General features: G+C 39.8%; 2 protein-coding genes across 2 annotated transcripts; both read right to left on the minus strand.

The window, feature by feature from the left end:
• Nucleotides 1-1134: 1134 nt before the first annotated feature.
• LOC114462507 (zinc finger protein 608-like) lies at nt 1135-5048 on the minus strand. The gene is made up of 4 exons (XM_028445397.1): nt 4941-5048; nt 2655-2877; nt 1818-1905; nt 1135-1673 (listed from the first exon to the last, which is right to left on the minus strand). Exons 1-4 carry the CDS (start codon nt 4956-4958, stop codon nt 1586-1588), a joined length of 417 nt encoding a protein of 138 aa, XP_028301198.1. The 5' UTR covers nt 4959-5048; the 3' UTR covers nt 1135-1585.
• A 14833-nt stretch (nt 5049-19881) lies between these two features.
• On the minus strand, nt 19882-22496 carry org (oogenesis-related gene). Its single transcript, XM_028445351.1, has 6 exons — nt 22338-22496; nt 22200-22268; nt 20651-20867; nt 20255-20415; nt 20058-20177; nt 19882-19979 (listed from the first exon to the last, which is right to left on the minus strand). Exons 1-6 carry the CDS (start codon nt 22392-22394, stop codon nt 19962-19964), a joined length of 642 nt encoding a protein of 213 aa, XP_028301152.1. The 5' UTR covers nt 22395-22496; the 3' UTR covers nt 19882-19961.
• Nucleotides 22497-22879: the final 383 nt, after the last annotated feature.

A 22879-nucleotide genomic window follows, 5' to 3' on the forward strand; every position in this document is an offset into this window, starting at 1 on the left:
AAAAGCTGAGGCAACAGAGGGCTCTTTCTTCAACGGATGTAACCATATCTTGCATTGTGGGGGCCTCCCCTCAACAGGAAAATAAAAGGAAAGAAAAGCATACAAAAACAAAACCATTAGTAACACTATTTTCCTCCCTTTTGTTTGTCTTTCCCATAAAGGCAAAAGCAGTGTAAATAAATGTGGGTTCTGTGTGAAGTTATGGTGGTCCTGTGTTTCAGCTCATAGTTACATACATACTTCTAAGTGTATCTCAAAGCGTGTCAGAGAATAAATGAAAACAAAATAATCTAGCGTACAGTCAGAAAATAGAGGGGTTAGTATTGTCCTATCAAAGGAGAAGCTTGATGGCTATTTGCTAGTTGTCCCACCCCATGCCAAAGTTCAACTACCACCAAAGGCTGTGGTGGACTTCATGCGAACTTGGTATCAACGTAGCTTTGTGAAACAGTGTCTTTTTTGGTGAAGATGTTCCAGCAGACATGTGATCAGTCTGCAGTTGCTGCCCATCATTCAGGCAGTAATCGTGGTGTTCAACCCTCAACTCATTGGTTGGGGAGTGACCAACCAACTCAAACGCCCACAGGTTCTCAGTCTTTGATGATGGGGCAGGATGTGTTAATCCCAGCATTGGCATGCGGCCCATTCCATAGACGATGAAGAGTTGACTTGGGACTGAGCGAGTTATTATAAAAAAAAGATGTTTTTTGAAGTGATTATGTGTGTTTTTGTATCTTTCTCTTGTCTTTTTGTGCATTTTTTGTAAAATTTAACTTATAGTGTTGCTTTTGGAGTGTGATTCTATAGTCATTTTGTGTATTTTTGTATAAAGATATTTAGTTTTGTGTATTTTGACTAAACTGCGAACGGTCAAACAAACATGAATATAAACATTTTGAAAAGACCAAATTACTCCAAAATAACGGATGCACACACTTGGGGTAATTGGAAGCCATTGACAAAGATATTTGCTCTACAAACACACACACACACACACACACAGATCTTTCTTGCTTTTATTATAAGATGATCAACAGCATTTTCCCACCCTCGCCGAATATGTGCACTTTCCCACGGTGCCAATTTTGTCAGGGGGTCAGTTCATTGTCACAACACCAGCATCACATAGCCCCCTCCGGCGACCCCATCAATCCACATACTCAGCTAGGTGACCGGGGGCCTGCGTAGCCGCGCAGGGTTCTTGCGCGTCTCTGATGCCCCCATGGAGTGGGGCTCACCTGAGACAGCAGGAGCCAGTCCATCTCCCTCATGGGCAGCCTGTGGAGCCTGGAGTTGGTATGATGCACGTCTGTACACAGCTGGTACCCTGTTTCTATCAGCAAACACCTGTTTACTTGTTGGACAAACTCCAGCTTTACGTCCTTTACCACTGCTATGCTTTGAAACTCGTTTAACTTTTGGGTCAGGGGAACGCTTTGTATAGTTATGATCCCCGTCTGTTGTTCGCTTGCGCTTCTCTGGTTCACGGCCACCACGCAGCTCAGGGTTCCTGGATCGCCACTCAGAAAAGCTGCTATGCTTTGAAACTCGTTTAACTTTTGGGTCAGGGGAACACTTTGCATAGTTATTGATCCCCGTCTGTTGTTCGCTTGCGCTTCTCTGGTTCACGGCCACCACGCAGCTCAGGGTTCTTGGATTGCCACTCAGAAAAGCTGGATCAAGAGAAAGGAATTAAACATAGAAATGAGATTCTTAGAAAAAAAATGGACCCAGAAGTATTTCATGTTATATAGCCCATCAGCCAAAGTATTGGGTGAATAAAAGGATCTGATTTAAAGAGGAAAGCTCAAGGTTACCTTTTAGGAACCCAATCATGTTGTGTGGAGTCTAACAGAGTTCCCACGTAGCTTCTATTTCGCCATTTGATATCTACCATCAGAATACCTGTCATCACGTAGGAAATAAAAACATCAGTGAGCACATGTTGTTTCAACCAACACATAATGTTACACATCCAATTAAACACAAGGATTTACCAAAATATGAAAACTTTCCAACAATGTCAATAAACCGAGTATTTACAGTGGACATCCAAATTTTTTTACACCTTTTACTTTTTTTAGAGCTTTTTTTTTATTTATTGATCTAAAGGACATAAACTATTTCTGGTATATAACCTCCCAAGCAGATTTAAGATATAGTCATTTAAAAATGTTCTGTGTTGATTATTTTAAAACCTCAGTCTTTTTTCAAATTTACTGATAATGAGAAAACTATATAGTGTGGAGGTCCAGTGGCTTTTTGAAGTTGAGACGCAGAAAGGACGAGTGACTAAGATAAAATAAGCTTAGATAAGTATCTACGAAGCCTCCACGATGTCTGCCATGTTGTAAACAATGCAGGCTCTGAGCTGCTACAGGAAGCAGGAGGATCAAATGTCATCTCACTACTGAGCTCTTTTTAATCTTTGATTTGATTTTGTGAATCTTTGAATTTTATATCGCCGTTTTTTTTTTTTTTGTTTTTTTTTTATTGCAGAATTTCATCACATTCCCATTAGCCTTACATCCCTAGTAACTAATTACTTTTGAAGAAACTACCCCAATAATAAACACACACACACACACACAGATCACAGATGAAGGCGTTAATAATGGACAGTTTAGTGTGTAAACGTCCATACTATTGCTTACCTCCCTCTGTCTCACAGCACACTACTCCTTTCAGGTTCACTCTGGTCCTTGGCTGGCAGGGCCCTAAGAAAGAAGAGTTCCCATCCAGTGGCCCTGAAGGGCCTCCATCCAGCTGCTTCTGACTGGAGGTGAGTTGTGCTGAGGGGCAGGAGGAGGGGAAAGCTGAGGTTCCAGGTTCTCCATGGTGACCAGGAGGAGAAGGAGCTGGGACCTTGAAGTCCACCTGGAGGAGAAGAAGATGGATCAGAAACAGACTAGTGTACACATATTAGATTCACTAAATAAAACAACATCTTTAAAATTATCTGTATAAAACAAGTGTATGTTATTGGCTGGTCTGACAGCTGCCAAAAGAATGATAGTTTGTCGTTGGGAACCACCACATACACTGTCAGTGAGGGAATGGCTTCTCGGTTACAGGGATATTGCCCACTTGGAGCTTTCCACAACTTGTTTGAACAGTGCCAAAACACCCAACATCAACTGCTGGTCAAAGTTACGAGTGAAAATTACCAATATGTTGTAAATGTCATCTTGTCTATTTTCTGCCTTTATTTTGTCAAGTATTATGTTATTAATATTATATTTACAATGTTACTTACTTCACCTGTATATTTTGATGATATATAGACATATGTTTACATTTTCCATACTATGTCTGGGGATATCGTCATGATGGAGGAGGTAGATGTGAAACGCCTCGTTTTATAATTATTTTTAGTTTACAAATTTATTTGAGAATTTTTGCAAATATGAGGGTCAAAGGACTCATGGACCGTATGTGTTTGTGTGTGTGTGTGTGTGTGTGTGTGTGTGTGTGTGTGTGTGTGTGTGTGTGTGTGTGTGTGTGTGTGTGTGTGTGTGTGTGTGTGTGTGTGTGTGTGTGTGTGTGTGTTGCTATATCATTTTTTTTATTGTTTATTCTCTTTCTTCATAGTGGTCTTAAGCCTTGGCTGCATTCTGTGGGGATGCATAGGAGAGTGTGGGGAGGGATGGGATGATATGTACAGAAACAATGGCTACTCAATGTGACCGACCACATGCTCTTACCCAGTATGTAAAGAACTGCTAACTGTTCCTGTACCCATTGTATCAACTATGGAAAAAACAAATGAAAAATGTATTACGAAAAATACATTAAATTCACACGATTCGGTGAACAAGTCTTTATAATATTGAGCTTTTAATGGATATTTCAGAGCAGCAAACAAAGCCCAGCAGACGTTTTGCAAACCTGAAACAATCAGCATAGAATGGGTGTAAGAAAAAAATGATTTGGCAATAGATTGCAATATTTCACTGCAAGATCATTGTATTGATCCAAAAAATATCCATTGTGCTAACATTAGCATAGCACGTAAACGCCCGATTACTAGGTGTCAGTGAACGAACCATCAGACCTTGTTAAACTACCTCACTCCTCAATGCATTTTCACTGGAAGTTGATTGCACTTTATTTTCATAAAACATACTGGGCACTTTGACAGATGTATGTGGTTACTTTTATTTAAATTATTTAAGATCTTAACAGAATCAGAATCTGATTTAGAAGCAAAGGTTAAGCATTTTTTTGAAAATTATAACTTAATAGTTTGATTAACATAGAACTCGTTTTTGTTATTGATACATGAATTACAGTTAGTTACCATTTAGTTGTTTTCACAAGTTTGAAAAAAAAAATGAAATAAATAGTGTTTCATGCCATTTTGTTGTTGTAAAGGTGAAACTTGTATTTACAGATATTGTGATATAAAATGGATGGTTTAGTATCGGAATATATTGTATCATGACATGCACATCGTAAATTGTAGCGTCAGCATAATGGCAATGCACACCCCTAATTTTTACAATATTTAGCTTTTTTTATTTCATATTAAATAAATAATTATGCTTCTGAAATGAAATTTTTTTATTCGCTGAAAAAAAAAATCTCGATAGATTCATCAAGTTTAGAGGTTTCCAAGGATCTCATTCAAAGTGGACTTTTTCCTTTTTACTATGAAGGTCATCATTTTAACCCTAAGCCACACCTGCTCACCCTGCTTCACTGGAAACATTCAGGATTTAGCGTTTCTTGTAAGACACAGTAAATGATGTATTTAAACTTATTTAGCAGTCAACAAGGAACAAAGTAGAACAAATTCACAGAGGTAACATGATGAGTATTCCAAAATCTATTTACTGCTGAAATGCTGAGAGCTTTTCAGTCATTTACAACTCATTTAGAGTGATATTATGAATTCTAGACTTTAAATAAGCCAAAATATTTCTGAAAAGTCCACTTACTTTTTTACTTCCACTCATTTGAAAGCTTCTTTCTTTTTGCAACAACTTCTGTTCTGATATTTTCTTTAAATCAATCCTGTGCTCGCTTTACATCCACTGCGGTTAAACAATTCTTTGTAATATCTCTCCAGTACTACTGTGTCAGAATTCACCTAGCCACAGAGAACATCAAAGGAAGAAATGACAGGGCAGAACATCAAAGGAATGTTCTAAATGTTCTTTTTTTGGAGTGATATTAGAGCTACGTTGCTTTGCGCTAGCAAAACTTTGCATGGAGAACAATTAAAGACTCAGACTTTCAAATTCTCAAAACGTATTTCACAGTTTTAGGATGATGAATTTGTTGTATGACTGCTATATGTCCAATTATGATGGTGAATAAATTAATTATTATACACTTAAAAGCAAATTGTTATTGCTATGTTATCTAAACATTCAAAACGTTGTTTTATATTTGGCAGGCATGTGTAATTTGTGTTCATACTTTATGCATTCTTTTATCATAAAAATAGTGTTGTCACCCTGATTAAATGAGATTTACAAAAACGAGGGTTTTAGGAAAGTGTTTGTAATTCAAGCACATGTGCATTAAAATTACTCAAGAAATAATTTACCATATGCAGAATTACATATATAGTCACTTTGTATAGTGTTTTTAAGTAAAACAACAGTTTTTGTTACATGTACCTCAGTACTAAAAGTAGACCTAAATGATAATGTTCATTACTGAAGTGAAGCGACTGAATTGTTTCACTTTAATCTATATCAAACGTTCAAGGAGTAGGCTACACCATTTCACCACTGTCGGAAATGAATGAATGAAACTGCTTTACGGGTGCGACAATGTGCTGTTTAGTGGACTTTTGTACACTAATTTCCTTTTATTTTTAAGTTGTGACAGTATCCAAGCGATCATAAAACTTTTACTTTACTACTCTTAATTGTTAATACGAATGTATTGATTTTAAATGCTCTGGAAATAAAGTAGTTGTACTCGACTATGTTTGTTTCTGTATAAATGTATGGTTTCGAGAGACGGCGTCATAATTATGGTATTAAGAGGTGGATTCATTCAGTGTAGGACATCACTGAAGGCCTAGGTGTGAAATGCACGGCACGCCACTGCAAACATCCTTGATCACATTCTGTTCCGAACAAGTATCAAACCAGTATTGTTGAAGTTATAAGCAACAGCCGCTCAACATCACCCTCATCATTAAAGTTGGAGCAAGTTGCATTTCATAGTTTCAGGCTTATTAATTTGTTGTATTGCTGCCATATGTTCAATTTATGGTATTTATTTTTTCCAAAATAAGAGTTTTTTTTTTCCAATTAAAATACCAGTAAGCTAATTAATTAAATACATTGAACAAGTGATAATTCTGAACAATATGTTGTTTTGTGTGCATATTATTATTATTATTATTATTATTATTATTATTATTATTATTATTATTAATAATAATAATAATAATAATAATAATAATTTTTACTTTTTGTTATTATTATGATTTATTCCTCATCAAGATAGGTAAAGTTCAGAGACAGATTTCACTGTAGGGCTACATTCAGGGGTGGAGCAAAGGGGGTGCTGGGAGGGCGGCACGCCCCCGGCCCGGGCCCCAGAGCGGCCCTGATAGGAGGTAGAACTTAACGGAGCCAAGCCTCTACCAAGGTTCAGGGGAGCTGGAGAAGGCGGGCCCTCCCGTGACTTGTGCCCAGAATATGGGCAGTCACCCATCATGCAGATTTATACTGGGGTTATATAGACCCATTTTGTGTGACGTATGCATACTAAATAAGGTGCATATGTGTAAGTAGTTATAAACATCTAGATACTTAATACTTTTCGGTTTTCTTTTGTTTAAACACTGGGTTTTTCTATCAGATATGTATAAATATCTGGCCAGTGAACATCGGACAAGGAGCGCACATCGGACCACTTGTTTTCAGGAATGCTGCATGGGTCCCTCAATTGTTCACCTGTATTTAAAGTGAGTGTCCTTAAATAAGTGTCCACGTCCTCAGGTGATAAGCTTTCTACATACTACTATACTACTATTTACAAGCTTTAACTGCAGTTCCTTCATTGCCATTTTTCAGTTTTTCAAGCATCACATATGTATACAACAAGGTTTCTGTACAGAGTATGTGCACGCACGTCAGTCACGTGTCCTGGTCATTCTCCAAGTTAAAACCTACTAAAAACCACTGGAGGAGCACAGTGGGACAGGAGAGACTGAGTGGACTTGCCATGATGTCCATACAGAATGACAGAGCAAAGGAAATGAACATACAAAGCATCGTGGACTAGTTCACAGAGTGCAAGGCTCATCATATGCCCTTCAAATAGTGGTGAGTAGGTCTATATTACTTCATATTGAAATAGTGTTTTTGAACATGTGGGCCGCTGTGCCAGTTTTACTCAACTTAGCTAATGATACAGGCTCTGAGTAGAAATGGTTAAAGTGGGTGTTAAAATAAAGAGGTCGCTATCCGTGGTGCTGAACTGCTTTGAATTTGTGTTAGTGGCCATCCTAATGTTTTTGTTGTTCTCTTGTTATACTTCATGTCTGTTCGATGGACTTCAAAATGACATAGTCACACTTCGTGGTGTCAAAGCGTGTAAGCCTCACTGTTGCAGGCATATGTATGTAATAAAATGATGTTATTATGTATGAGCTTTATTATTTAAGTTTAAAGGGCCCGGTCATTTGCCCCGCCCCCAGCCCGGATTTGTTCTGCTACTGGCAACATTGTATATAACATTACAGGATTGTGTTGTAAAGTGAGCAGGAGTAGGTGGTACATGGCTTCAGGTTAAATATCTGAAGGGGTACGGGATTGTGAAAAGTTTTGGGAACCACATTTAATTGTCAAATATTGTAATAAGCAGAATATTCCATTAAAGCTCTACATTTACGCGCTGAATCAAACATGTGTTTCAAATAGCAGAGAGTAGATTTCCTTTCTAAATCCTTAAACATACTCACTCTCTACGAGCTTTATCCACTTCCTGTTTTGAAGGCAGAATGCTTCCATCAAAGACCAGGATGGGTTTGACTCTAAAGTTTAGCAGCACGTCTACAAACTTTATGCAGTACCACACATACCTGGGATGGAGAAAGATGAACAATAATCACCAAGTCATTCCTGATCTTCTGCTAAATTAATGCTGCTTACTGGTCAGTTTCTTCTCCTTTAGCCAGTTTCTCAGTACATGAGAAGTCTCCTTTATGCAGCCAACAGTAGGTGTCCACAGCTACCGTTTGGCTTTTGTATTTCTTCATATTAATGGGCTCTTCATTAACTGAAGCAGTCCAGAGATTCCCATCTTCAGCTGATTTTTAGAACTGGATAAAGTAACCTGGGAAAGAACAACAAACTAGCTGAGATATCATACAGTAGGAGAACATCTGCATCAGTATCAGAATCAGAATTACTATATTAATCCCATTGGGAAATTGCTTTTGTTACAGCCACAGAAAAAAAATCACAAATAAAATAATAAAAACATTAACAAAGACAAAAGAAAGAATAAACAATAAATAAGTGTATAATTAAGTAAAAGACTGTTTAAAATAAGGATCAGAAACACACACATTACAGTAGTAGAAAAGGCAAGGCAAGGCAAGGCAAATTTATTTATATAGCGCATTTCATACTCAAGGCAACTCAATGTGCTTTACATGATAAAACATTCAATTGTTTAAAATCAATAAGAACATTTAAATCAATAAGAACATTTAAAATCATCAGTAAAATCAATTAAAATCATCAGTAAAATCATCATTACATCAACAACATGACAAAAAATCTCTCTCTCAATCATATGCAGTAGAGAAAAAAAGTGCCTTTAACTTTGATTTAAAAATGTTCACATTGGATGCTGACTTCAGCTCCGCTGGCAGTTTGTTCCACTTCTTTGCAGCATAACAACTAAAAGCAGCATCACCATGTTTACTGTGAACTCTGGGCTCCACTATCTGATCTGTGTCCATAGATCTGAGAGACCTGCTGGGTTCATACCTGACTAACATCTCACTGATGTATTCTGGACCAAACCCATTCACACATTTATACACCAGCAGCAGAACTTTAAAGTCTATTCTGAGGCTGACTGGGAGCCAGTGTAAAGACTTTAAAACTGGAGTAATGTGCTCTGACCTCTTTGTTCTGGTTAAGACCCGAGCTGCAGCGTTCTGAACCAGCTGTAGCTGTTTGATGCTCTTTTGGGGGATTCCTGTCAGAAGACCATTACAATAGTCCAGTCTGCTGGAGATAAAAGCATGGACCAGTTTCTCCTGGTCTTTCTGAGCCATTAAACCTTTCACTCTGGAGATGTTCTTTAGGTGGTAGAAGGCTGTTTTTGTGATAGATTTGATCTGACTGCTGAATGTAAGATCTGAGTCAATCAGAACACCAAGGTTTTTGACTTGGTCTTTAGCTTTTAAAGATCGAGACTCAAGATAATTGCTGACAGCAGTCCTCTTTTCCTTGTTACCAAAGACAATCACCTCCGTCTTGTCATGGTTTAGTTGAAGGAAGTTTTCACTCATCCAGCAGTTTACTTTTTCTAAACAGTCACACAACACCTCAATGGGACCATGGTCATCTGGGTTCAGTGATAGATATAGTTGTGTGTCATCTGCATAGCTTTGATAATCAACCTTACAGTTCTGTAAAATTTGTCCTAAAGGAAGCATGTAAAGGTTAAACAGAAGGGGTCCAAGAACAGATCCCTTAGGAACCCCACAGGACATTGGTAATCTGTCAGATTCAAAGTTTCCAATGCTTACAAAATAGCTTCGCTCCTCCAAGTATGACTTAAACCATTGCATTACTTTTCCATTTAGTCCAACCCATGTTTGCAATCTGTGCAACAAAATTGTATGATCTACAGTGTCAAATGAAAATAAAGTAGGATAGATAATACTACAAATAATAATAATAATTATACAAATATATAGCAATATGATTCAGATATTTACAAAAATAATACAAATATGATTTAGATATGTACAACAATCAAAGCTGACAGGACAGTGATGAATTGTAATGTTTGATCTCCACAGGCAGGAATGATTTCCTGTGACGTTCTGTGGAGCACCGTGGTTGGATCAGCCTGGTGCTGAAGGTGCTCCTGTGACTGACCAGCACATCATGGAGTGGATGGGACTCATTGACCAAGATGGATTTCACTTTGGACAGGCTCCTTCTCTCCGTCACCACTTTCAGAGAGCCCAGTTTAATCCTTACAATGTCAATGGCCTTGTGGATGAGTCTGTTGGCATCTGCGACCCTCAGTCTGCTCCCCCAGCAAACAACAGCGTAGAGGATCGCACTTTGTACTCCTCTACAATGTCCACACTGAACCCCTGGATGGAGACAGGGCTGACTGGCCTCTTGGTTCTCCTCAGGTCGACAATCAGCTCCTTAGTCTTTGTCACATTGAGCTGTAGATGGTTCCACTCACTCCATGTGACAAAGCTGTCCACAGCAGCCCTGTACTCCACCTCGTCCCCCTCCCTGATACATCCAACCACTGCAAAGTCGTCCGAGAACTTCTGGAGATGACAGGTGTCAGTGCAGTAGCTGAAGTCCGTGGTGTAGGTGATGAAGAGGAAGGGAGAGAGTAAAGTCCCTTGAGGGGCCCAGGTGTTGCTGACCACTTTGTCAGACACACAGTGTCGCAGGTGTACAAACTGTGGTCTGACAGTTAAGTAGTTCACAATCCAGGACACAATGGAGGAGTCAACCTGCATCTCTGTCAGATTCTCACCCAGTAGAGCCAGACGGATGGTGTTAAAAGCACTGGAAAATTCAAAGAACATGACTCTCACAGTGCTCGCCGGCTTGTACAGGTGAGAGTAGACACGGTTGAGCAGGAAGGAGATGGCGTCCTCAACTCCAACATTGGGCTGGTAGGCAAACTGTAGTGGGTCCAGGTATGGTCTGATAGATGGTTGAAGCTGCACTAGGATAAGTCTCTCCAGGGTCTTCATGATGTGGGAGGTCAACGCAACTGGTCTGTAATCCTTAGAGTCGCTGGGACGTGACGTCTTTGGAACAGGAACCAGGCAGGATGTCTTCCACAGCACAGAGACCCTCTGCAGACTCAGGCTCATGGTAAAGATGTGCTGGAATATTCCACAGAGCTGCAAAGCAAAGCCTTCAGTACTCTGGGGCAGACTCCATCAGGTCCTTCAGCTTTTCCAGCATGGAATTTCACCAGTTGCCTTTTCACCTGGTCAGCTGTGATGTTGTTTCACCAGGGGCAAATAACAGGGGCTGAGGAAAAAGAGGTTATGATCTGACTGACCCAGCGGTGGGAGAGGAGAGGACCCGTATGCATCAGCAACATTAGCATACAGCAGGTCTAACATCTTCCCCTCTCTGGTCGGACAGGTCACATATTGAGTGAAACCAGGCAAAGATTAAAGTCACCTGAGATAGCAATGAATGCACTCGGGTACTGAGTCTATAACCGGGCTGTGGCTGAGTAAATTATTTCACAGGCTGATGTTGGGTTAGCAGCAGGAGGAATGTAAACAGTCACCATTAAAACATGAGAAAACTCATGGGTAGATAATACAGGTATGGTCGGAGCCCAACAGCAAGCAGTTCAATGTCCGGGCAACAGAAGTGCTCTTTGATGGTAATGTGCGCTGGGTTACACCACCGGTTGTTAACAAAAACAGCAAGAACCCCGCCCTTCTTCTTGCCGCTCCCGGTGCACTCCCCGTCCACCCGAACAGTCTAGTTTAGTTTAGTTTAGTTTATTTGTTTATTTGAGCAGTTAAAGTTCTGCTCAAAACGAGTGGGCCGAAGCAAGAGCTTATAAGCGCCCACCCCCGAGATCATTACAATGAAAATAACATATCACACAGTACAAGGGAACAAATTACAAGGAATAAAGTACAAGAGCATAGGAACACAGCATGCACACAACACACAACATATCCGTTTGTGATTTAACCTTAGACATTATCAATGATACATTCAGCACATATTTTGATTGTGATTTTACCCTTTAGCAAAAGAGAACTTGTTACACATCAAAGTGGCTGTTTTACCACGGACTACACTTACAGAGCACTGTTTGAAATGTTCATATAATTAACAGAAATGAACAGAAGCGAAGCACAACTACAACAACGGTCTCATTTCATGTACGATGTCTGTTACAAGGCAAGTGACAAAAGGCGATAATTTCTTACTTACAGATGGTTATCAATCAATGCCAAACATAGTGAACATTCCTGAAAGTCACTAGTTATGTGTTAAAAGAATATTAATATACATATTATCCGTGATCTTGCTACTTCCCAGTTGTCATTTCCATCCTTGATATGGTATTGATTTGTGTACAATTTTGCTTTCTTTTTTTTTTTTTTCTTTGCTTTTTTTTTTAATGTACGATGAGTTATGTAATATGTAAGCCCTGCATAGTGTAGTGCATTAAAAAGCCACGGTGTAGAGCAGGTCCACTGAAGAGGGCAGTAGCTCCTTATCAACAAACAAACCCCCACCCAGCTGCCCTAACTAGCTGATTTGGTAGATGATATTCCTATACTGTGTGGTGCATTTAAAGACAAGGTATACGAGTCCATTGGGAGGATCCCTCTCAACAGATTTGTAACTCGCCTACTCTAAATCTCTATTTGCTATTTTGAGCAATAGAATGACAACCGTTAAGAGTCTGAAAGCCTTCGATGGAAACGTTGTCGTCAGGAATATCCTGGTGCAGCCATGACTCCGTAAAGCACATTAAACTGCACTCCCGATACTCCCTCTGACTCCGGACTAGTGCCGTTAGCTCCTCCATCTTGTTTGCCAGCGACCTCACGTTGCCCATGGTAACCGAGGGGATACTCGATTTAAAACGTTTTTTGCCCTTAAGCCTCCGCTGTTTCAACCTGGCTTTGTTAGTCGGCTGTCTATTACCTCCCCTGCAGCCTCTATGAGTCCTGCTCCAGATCTCTTTGGGGAGATTTTCTGATCTGGTCTGCGTACCAGCCGGCTTCAGCCTCATCAGCTGATCCCTGGTGTAAACAATGCGAGCGTGTTGTTGCGCTCGGCAGAGTCAGCTGGAGGAAAGTAGGGTGTCCATCATCAACAAAAACTATTAAAAAGTGTAAGTAAGCAAGTCAAAACAAGGAAGAAACTGGAGAAAAACAATATAAAAGAAGTTAAAGGTTGAAAAAGTATGAAAAGAGCAGGAGTGGCTGTAACAGTTAGCACGCACGGTGGCGCATGCGCACTTCATATCATCATAACATCTGAAGCAAAAACAAAAGCATCTTATATTATTATTATTATTATTATTAGCATTCTAAACTTTGTGAAGCGAGGGTGTGTCGCTCCCTGTTTAAGGATTTTCACACGACACACAATAACAACATTCCCGTTACATTAATTCTAAGTCACATTTGTTAATTTAAAGGCACACCACGGACTTTCTGACCTAAAGAGTTGACACGAGTTATTTTAAATAATTACTTTGGCCAATATACAGCATTTGACAGCATCGATGCTCCGAGCGGGGCTTCCCTCTTGAAATACCAACTATATAAGTTTGGAGAGACGGAACGTCTTTGGCCAGGTCATGTGATCTAGAGAATGCCTGGAGAACATTTCACTTTACAGCAGTCACGTGACCACAGGTTCGAATATGTAGTTCCCAAGTGACGTCACAAAATACAGGCATTTCCCGACCCAGCGCCATTGCTGTGGGCAGCTGAAACAAGTTAGCCTCTGTTTACAGCCAAAAGAGCACAATATGGTAGTTTTGTGTTGGGTTAATGGTGCACTAATCGCCGCGATAGTTCAGTTAAACGTGGATTTTTTAGTAAGGGAAATCGGCAAGTCAGATCCGTAACTTCGGAATAAGGATTAGCTCAGGGCTGGGGTGCGAAGGTGGGCTGGGCTCATGCCACGGCTACAGTCTATGGGCTGGAGTATGGGCTGGAGGAGCAGCCGCCACCGCAGCACTCTTCTCCCCGCCGCCGGACACCCGGTGCTCGGCCCACCCTGCCGTGTCGGTGGCGCTCCCCCCTACTCACTGGCCTCGCTTCCCTTGTCGGCCGCCTTCGCTGGGGATCAGAGGGGACGGGTGACCCAGCGTGCGCGGGGTTGTCTGTCCGCCTCGACCCCGGTCGCAGCACTGACCCTTTTTACTGAGAGTGTCGCGATGGTGAAAGAACACAATTAAAAAAAAACGGGGCAAGCGGTGACACTCGGCATGTCCAGGAGGAGGAGGAAGGTGCTTGTGTGCAGACTGAAGAAAGGAGAGACTTGCAGGAAGGCCAAAATACAGTAAGCAATCCATTCAACTCTGACCTAGATAGCAAAAGCCCTGTCCAAGTGTTCTTTTTGTAGTTTTATAATAGGAATCCAATATGGAGGTGCCCCTAAAGCGAAAATAATTGCTTCAAAGTCATTGATAATTTTTTTCAGAAAAAGCCATTTTTCTCAGTTTTTTGTACCATTTGTTATCATCATTGTGTAACTTTTATGATGCAAATTGAGGGATCAAAAGTGGTATCGGCTCCAAACGTCGGATCAAGAAAATCTGCAGTCTGTATTGGTCATCGGCTAAGGCTGATGGAAAAAAAAATCTGTATCGGCATCAGCCCTAAAAATTCCGTATCGGTTGATCTCTAATACTTAATAATATATTTATGTTAGTATGTGTGTAAATCTTGTCAATACGTGCACATTTGAGGTTGATCGTAAACCGATTTTCTTTTATTAACAATTGTGGATTGATTTTTGATTTTTGAAGCTAAGTCTAAGTCTTTTGTTTTTCTTGTCTTTCACCTCCAAAGAGGCTGGACGACAAGGGGGTTCACCCTCAGCACCTGCATGTTTGTTCCATAACGGAATGAACAGAGTAAACTAGAAACTATTTGGTCCATTCTGTATGGTTGAAGAGTGAATGAAAACGGAACAGAATTCTAAGAACCTAGTATTTGAGGTTTATTTTTCCAAATCTGCCTGTTTTCCAGAGTTTTAGCCCTCTGAAAAGTCACTTTATGAGCAACTCTACACAAACAGGCTGATTTGCAGCCTATTTATGCATAATAATGAGTGGGCGCATTTATATACAAAACACTGACTTCCTCCTCCCCACACGGTGATGTAGACCCAGAGGACGGCCCCCCCACCCACTCAATAGCCGAGCTCAAAACACGAGACAGAGTGTGGGGGCGGGGCGTTCGCCGGTACATACATAGACAATACATACATAGCACTGTGCGAAGGACGCTGAAATGCTCTCCTTTGTGGGCTTGTCTGTTTACATGTCAATCACAGCAGAGAGCTTCCTGGAGGCGCGGCTTCTTCAGCTCAGTGCTACGTCAAATTTGTCATCAAAGTGGGAACGCTTCATCAACTTGGAGCGAGTTGTTTGGGCTCACCCTGCAGTAAGAAAGGGGCAAATCTTGGGTTCTTAGAACAAATGGAGATGGGTGAAAAATAGCATGACATGGGACCTTTAACAAAGACAGGATCTTTTTTATTGTTTTTGTTTGTGATATTTATTAAAGTGCATTTTTTTTGAGACTGAGAGTCTTATTTGTTTAAAATATTTAAAAGTTCTTGACGTTCCAATTACAATGGTAAAAACTACTATTGAAAAATACAAGTTGATTGAATTTTAAAGGTTATATTTGCATTTTTATGATATGTTATTACATTAATTTGGTCTAAAAAAAAATTGACAACAATATTGTTTATCGGTGTAATTTGTGGGACAATATATCATCCAGCAAAATCTGTTATCGGCCCAAGCCTACCCATTGGGCTGTAGGGCAGGCCAAAACTCAGAATAGCAGACTGAACTTGTGAGTGCATTTGTTCGCTGCCGTCGTCAGCAGCTGACTTCACACACTGAGCACCACAGTTTGTTGAATATCTCAAATGTGACTCAAAGAGCAATCTCTGAACAGGCAAGGACAAACAGGAATGGGAAGGCAGCAAAGCCTTTAAATCCAGCACAAGTGATGTTTACTCACCCAGATGACAAATTGAAGGGCTCCTGCCTGATATCGCTGGTGAACTTTGAGTGAGCTTGCTCAAGTCATCGGAAAATGTATGTAAGGAATAAAAATGAACATTAGCCATTTTTTTTTTCTACAAGACACATTTGAAAACTTTCTCTAACACAAATCAATGCGATTTTCTGTCCACAACTCTGTAAAATTCAGCACCCTGAGGCAGCAAACACTTTTGCACCAACTGTTGTTCCTCTGCTCGCTCAGCAGACTTTGGAACAACATCAGTAACACCCAATCTGTACTTTTCTGTTACTTTGAAACTTTTCTGAGAGTTTTCATTCCTTGGCATCAAAGTGTATAACTAAGAGAAACCTGCACGTCAGCTTCATTTTACAGGCCTCTTTTTTGCTCTGAGGAAGATGGATGCTATTAAATCTATGGGGACAACTGGCTATTAGGCTGGAGGTAAAGCAGTTCACATAAGAAGAACATTATAGTGGAAAAGTAGAGGAGGCTCCTGTTGGTAGACATTACGCAGTCACATTGTAATGCAGCAGATGATCGCCTGCAGGTCCACCTGCTGCCATTCGTCTGAGGTGACAATAACTCCATGTCGGAGTCCTGAAAGTGTCTCTGCAGTGTTCCACCTCTGGCTGTGTGAGTGTGTCAAAGGGGTTTCATAACCATCTGTGCTGCATCACTGAGCTTTCTCATGAATCCTGGGTAGGAAGGGGATATCAAGCCATGATGTATAATGAAGGAGTCATCTGCACCAACAGTGATTACAGTGATCACTTTGCATGCACCATCACATCACACACAGCCAAAGATCATCACTGCTTCAGGCAAAAAGAAAACTTTTGTTCTGTAGCTCTTTGGATGTAACTCTTTTTCACCCCCTTACTGCTGATATTTTGTTTTTTTCCACCTTGCAGTTTAAAGGCAAAGGCAGAGCTTTTGACTTAAAAGCAGTGCTCCAGCTGGCTCCAAATACCAAAGACAGAGGTCGATGCTCCGCATTGCTGCATCTGCAGAGCGTCTACCCTTCAAACGCTCAGACAGCCACGAGAACCCCATGGAGACACTGCTCTGTATCCAGCTTTTTACTGCTGCCCTTCCCACTGACACACACATTGTTTAATTCATACTTGTGTTTTTTATCTAGCTTCAAGCGAAGTGCCCAGGGGGGGAAAAATAAACATCTGAGGGGGGAAAAGTGAGCCACAAAGATTTCTGTCAAAGTAACCTCAAGAGTTTTCAACAACCAAATCACTCATTGTCTAGATACGATTGTTTAAATGGCAAAGCTGCCATTTATGTTTGGTAAAAGAAATTAATTGGAATACATTTAAAAAAAAAAAAAAAAGGGGGGGGGTTACTAAAAACGATTATGTTGTCAAAAACTTGATTTAAGAATGATTGTTGAACCTTTAAACTTTTTAGTTGATTCTTATTCTTGTTTTTATCAATGATCATACCTCCAGTACACAATACTTATAATTGATGATGTTGGCATACTTTTTTCACAAATGACCGCTGAAACCAAAGAACAGTGTAGTACATTAAAGTGTCCAAACCAAATTAATGACCCAACAGCACAAACACCATCTGCTCAAAAGAACACCATGATTAATGTAGAAATGTTTTCTTTAGGTCATTTTTCATCAAGAAAACATCTGAACAGAGTAAAGGAAATGATAGCCTTACAGAACACTGGAACTACAAAAGATTAATACATCAAGACTAATGTTGAACTTTCTGATTTTATGTGAAGCTTATTTTCAGTTAGACTATAAACAGAAATTTTAAAATACATGTAGCTACAGTATATTACTTAGGAAATGTTGATGCATTTGACTAGTAACTTACAGAGACAGGACATTATGTTCCACATCATAGGACACCACCCATTGGTGGGAACATCATGTTACGTAGCTTGATCAAACAAGCCGTCTTTAAACGCCAATCAGTATTCTTTGTGTTGAGCATTCGGCCTCTTTACATTTTTTGATTTGACAAGCTTCAACCGTTGGTAGTATAAGATCCATCCCCACATTACAGTAGCAGGGCTAATGCTAGTTACCGCCAACGAGGTGATGTCACCAGTGTTTCTGTACATATGTGGATTTTAGGATAGCTCAATAGATTTAAATAAATTTGGAGAGCTGATAATGTCAAAAGGAATTTGATTTTGAAGATAATCCAGCAGGTAGTAATTTAGAGCATACAGATGTTTTTCTGGTTCTACAGCACCTCCTGCTGGTGACTTTACACCTTTAAACTTGAAGATTTGCACTGTGCTCTTGTTACTCAATGAGTTTGTTCTAAAAAAGCAGCAGCATCCATGAATCTACAAGTTAGAACAGCTAATGAGCATGAATACACCATCGTCTACAGTGAGGCCCACAAGATAAACTTCCTATAGCAATCAGACTGAAAATGTGACGTAAGCAAATGTTTGAACAGTAAAGTTGGAATTATCACTTATATTCAGTGTGCTTTAAATTTAAAGAAGACAAACTAATGACCAGGAGCCTCATTTATAAAAGCTGCGTACGTACAAAAGAAAGCGTACGTCACATATAAGCAAAGTTTGGGATATATATAAAAAAAGAAAAACCTGGTGAGATAATGTGCGCACCTTCACGCAGCTCTGACCCTGCCGTACGCACAAAATCATGAGAAATGGGAAACGCTGACACCAACAGGAGAGGGATGAAATTAATGACAGCTCTGTGAAATTAATAGAAATTGGGTGAAATAATCGAACACATTGAACATTTCACAAAACATTATTTGGAGGATGCATTTGAAAAAAATCTTACTGACTCCCGCAGGGAGTGAGTGACGTGCGCCTACAAATACAGTTTTACATGAATTGTAATCAAATTCACATTATCGTTGCACAAAACTGCCAATCAATTGGCTGCAACACCTGTAGCTGTTACAAAAAGGAACACATTAATGCGTAAAGATGCAGTGGTTTATTTGGCACTGCTGGAGGGGAGAATCTACAGAGACCAGTGAAACCTAGGCAGGACCCCCGTGAAGACGAGGTGCTGCGGAGTTTATGTTTTTGGTGCATATATAGTGCATCTGTGTGTGCCCCCCACCTCCGTTACACGGGGGGATACGCACTGATCCTCCTGGTTTTTATGAGGCTGAGCTCTGGTGCTTTTTCTTCCACCTGTTGAACAGACGTTCTTCCTATGAAGATTATTTCACATTTTAGCTTCCGCTTTTGTCATTGTTTATTTTTCACCTGTCACACTGAGGCAACGCAATCTGCCTTTCTATCATTTGCAATGCACACTGTCACTAAATGATGCTCTCCTGCATGTGTCCACCTTACATTTAGTGAAAATTTTTTCCTGCGAAATTCATATTAGTGAATATTCATTTAGGGCGTTTACCTGACCTTTCATGGGCAGAGCGTTTCTTCACTTGCACCAACCTTAAACTTGATTGTGATTTATAAATCTTTGAGAAAAAAAAAAAATAATTACACTTCCTGGTTTTGGCTGAAATGTGCTTACCTAGGCACACTTTTATAGATGAGGCCCGTAGCCAGTATGACTTAATGAACTGTCTGCATCAATGCAATGGAGTTATTTGGCTTGCGCAACTTCATGGTCAATTTTTTTATTTTTTTTTCTAATACAGCAATAGGGTTAGACAATAACTCAATTTCCAGTCTTTTTTTTTGCATTTTCATCCAGCATGGTTAGAAAATTAGTCAAAAATAAATAAAACTAGATTGTACAAGTCAGTCTGATTTGACAGTTTTTTTTCCCCCACCGTTTTTAAATGTAATTACTGTATGTAATGTAATTTACCAGCCGTGACGCTGTTCAATCTTTTAAAGATTAAATGTACCCCCTGAATTTTTTTAGTAAAGAAAATAAGTCCAAGTTAAGTATAAACTTCACACCACTGCCATCTAGTGACAACAATAATGTTTATTAATGAACATACAAAAATGGTAAGTTTACAAAACTGACATCCAACTGCAAGATAAGACTCAGGACTGAACCACTTCCTGTAAACAAAAATCATTTTAGTTAACATGCATGACTTTCCCCACTGGAATTATTCAGGCGTCATTGTTGAAACACACCGTGTCAGCATCCTGAACGGCCACATCTTGAATGACCACACCTTTGTCCGTCACCTCAAGATCACTTTCCGTGCTATTGTGTGAGCGATACTCCTCACTTTCAGTGTCCATAGTGCTAGGCTGAAAAATGACAGCTTTTGTGAGCCTGTATCAATACTGAAAAACAGAGCATGCAGACACAGAACAGTTCTACTAACCTCGTAGTCAGGATCCAAGTCTGGCCCCTCCTCTTGAAGATCCTGATTGAGCACCTCCACCCAAGTCGGAGGTTCCTCATCATCATCATCCTCCTCATACAAATCATCTTGCTTTCTCTTGCTTCCTTTTCCATGAGGTTTAGTAGGAGAGACTCTGATTTCTTCACCAAAAAAAAAAAGTTAAGGACCAGATTACCACAGTTTTAACTAGCAACTACAAGTTAAATAAATTAGGCCACATCTCCACTGGTACCAACTGGTTATCATAGAGAGCAAATATGAAATCCTGAATCAAGAGCATATAGTAAACTCATTTGATGCAACACAACACAATGTCAGGTAGAAGAACTAAAAGCAATCTGTGCTTTTGATTTGACATTTTTCTATAAGACATACCCGGGGAGAGAGAGCACCCTATGCTGCTGGGCACCGGGTAGCCAAGGATTCTCTGCACCCAGCGGGGCAGGACGTACAGCAGCAGGCGGGTGAAGGGGCCGATGCGTTTGCGGCCTGACAGACTGTGGCGGGCGGGGGTGGCAGCAGTAGCAGGAGAAACCATGGCTGCTTGGGGCGGAAACCCCAGCAACATCCAAACCCCACGATAAGCACGGACCTGAAAATAAGTCAAACCTTAAATATACACAGAACATGCCACAGATAATGGCAAAAATGGTTAACACTTTAGTAAAAGCTACCTTTTGGTGTCTAGTGTTGCCATTTCATATTTAAAACATTAGTTAAATTGAAATGTTAGATTTAAAAAAAAAAAAACACAAAGGCCTTGATTAGGAGTAGTTAGGACACATCAAGTCTATACTATAAATTATCTAAAGAATAACTATAGTATGCTAAATAGCTACTCAATACTGATCTCGCAGTCACAATTCACTCAATCCAACCTAACCATAGATTGCAGATTCTACAGGTGTTAGGTATCAAAGGGGCGGTTCATGAAACCAGAAGCCATCAAAAATGTCAGAAAGACTATTCTCAGCCAATAGCAAAATTAAACTGTAATAGCCAGGTTTCAAATTATAGAGTGGTAGCGACTGACATTTTGACAAATTTAATTTTTTACTAAAACAACATGAGTTGAAAAGGCCTGCATTAGTTTAAATGGGGTAAGTTCAAAATGTAATTGAATAGCTCAGCTGTATAACAGTTCAATTGTTACTGACTAACCAGTTATCAGCTGGCATTGAGCTGTGACAGCACGATCCACACCATGGTGTGTGCATTGAGGTTATTTATGACACATGTCAGATAGTTCAATTAGCCAGCACGTTTCACCTTTTGTAGAAGTGACAAGTAACTAAGTACAAATACTTTGTTACTGTACTTAACTTAAGTGTCTTTCAACTTTCTCCTTACTTATGAACAAATTAGTACTTTTTAAACACTTACACTTTTAAAAAAAATGATCTCATTAAGAAAATGTCACCCAAACTAGACAACATTTTTTAAAGGCAGGACTCATTTTCAGACCAAAAAGACCACGTATTCATTCCAGAAACCTGGGGAACATGATTCTATCGAGACTACATGGGAGAAAAACAAAACAAAAAAAAAAAAACAAAAAAAAGTTATACTTTTATTAAAGAGATCTTTTAGTGTCAGTTAATATTTAAGTTTAAAAGTATTTACATTTTACTGATTTTATTTTATTATTAATAATGAGAGCTAGATTCTCAAGGTGTTCATAAAAGGTAACAGATTCAACTTGATTTTATGTATCAATATTTAAGTTTTTTTTAAAATACAGAATTTGGTGGTTTAACAACACTGTTATTGAAGGTAGTCATTTTACTTAAATACATTTACCAGAGCTTTTTTTTTTTTTTTTTTTTTTTTAACTGAAGTATCTACACTTGTGTACTGAAGACTAGTACGTATGCCACCTCTGCCTCTTTGTACACGCTTAAAAAAAAAAAAAAAAGTCACATACCACAACGCTGAAAGGCCAGAGGAGGATGTTGTACACAAGGCCAGCCTTGGAGATCCTCACCTCTCCGTCCTAAGAGTGAGCACACGTGAGACGAGCCAAACAGTTCTAGCACACGCGCGCGCGCGCACACACTCCTACCTCTGTGTTATTCTCACGGCCGTGCTCCACAATCTCTTCAGGGACAACACAACTCATCCTGCTGGTCTCCAGGAGCTGACCGTCGGCCACACGGAGGACGGTGAGAGGCGAGGAGACTACACAGTCTGGAGGAACTGAGGGTGAAATGTACGCGGAAGCAGCCAGTGCAGCCAATCAGAGCACAGCCAATCAGAGCGCAGCCAACAGCTGGTGCAATTAGCACGCGTAATTGGCAACATCCGGTAACCAGAGTCGACAAAAGGACGGATTCAATTCAACTGTATTTATAGAACACAAATTACAACTAAGTCATCTCACTGCGCAAAATATAAAGTCCATAGTAAGAAAGCTGGGCTCAAAGTAGAGTTACTCCAATTCATACATCCATCCATCCATTTTCAGACCCAGTTGTTTCTGTTTTTCAGTGAAAATAAAAAAAAAAAAACACAATGAAAACCAAAAAAAAACACAATGAAAGCCATGGGTTTACACATTAGATGGCGCACTTGTACATTGAAATCCTTAATTTATTTATTTTTAAA

The sequence above is a fragment of the Gouania willdenowi genome, chromosome 4 (assembly GCF_900634775.1).
Source record: "Gouania willdenowi chromosome 4, fGouWil2.1, whole genome shotgun sequence".
Classification (NCBI taxonomy): domain Eukaryota; kingdom Metazoa; phylum Chordata; class Actinopteri; order Blenniiformes; family Gobiesocidae; genus Gouania; species Gouania willdenowi.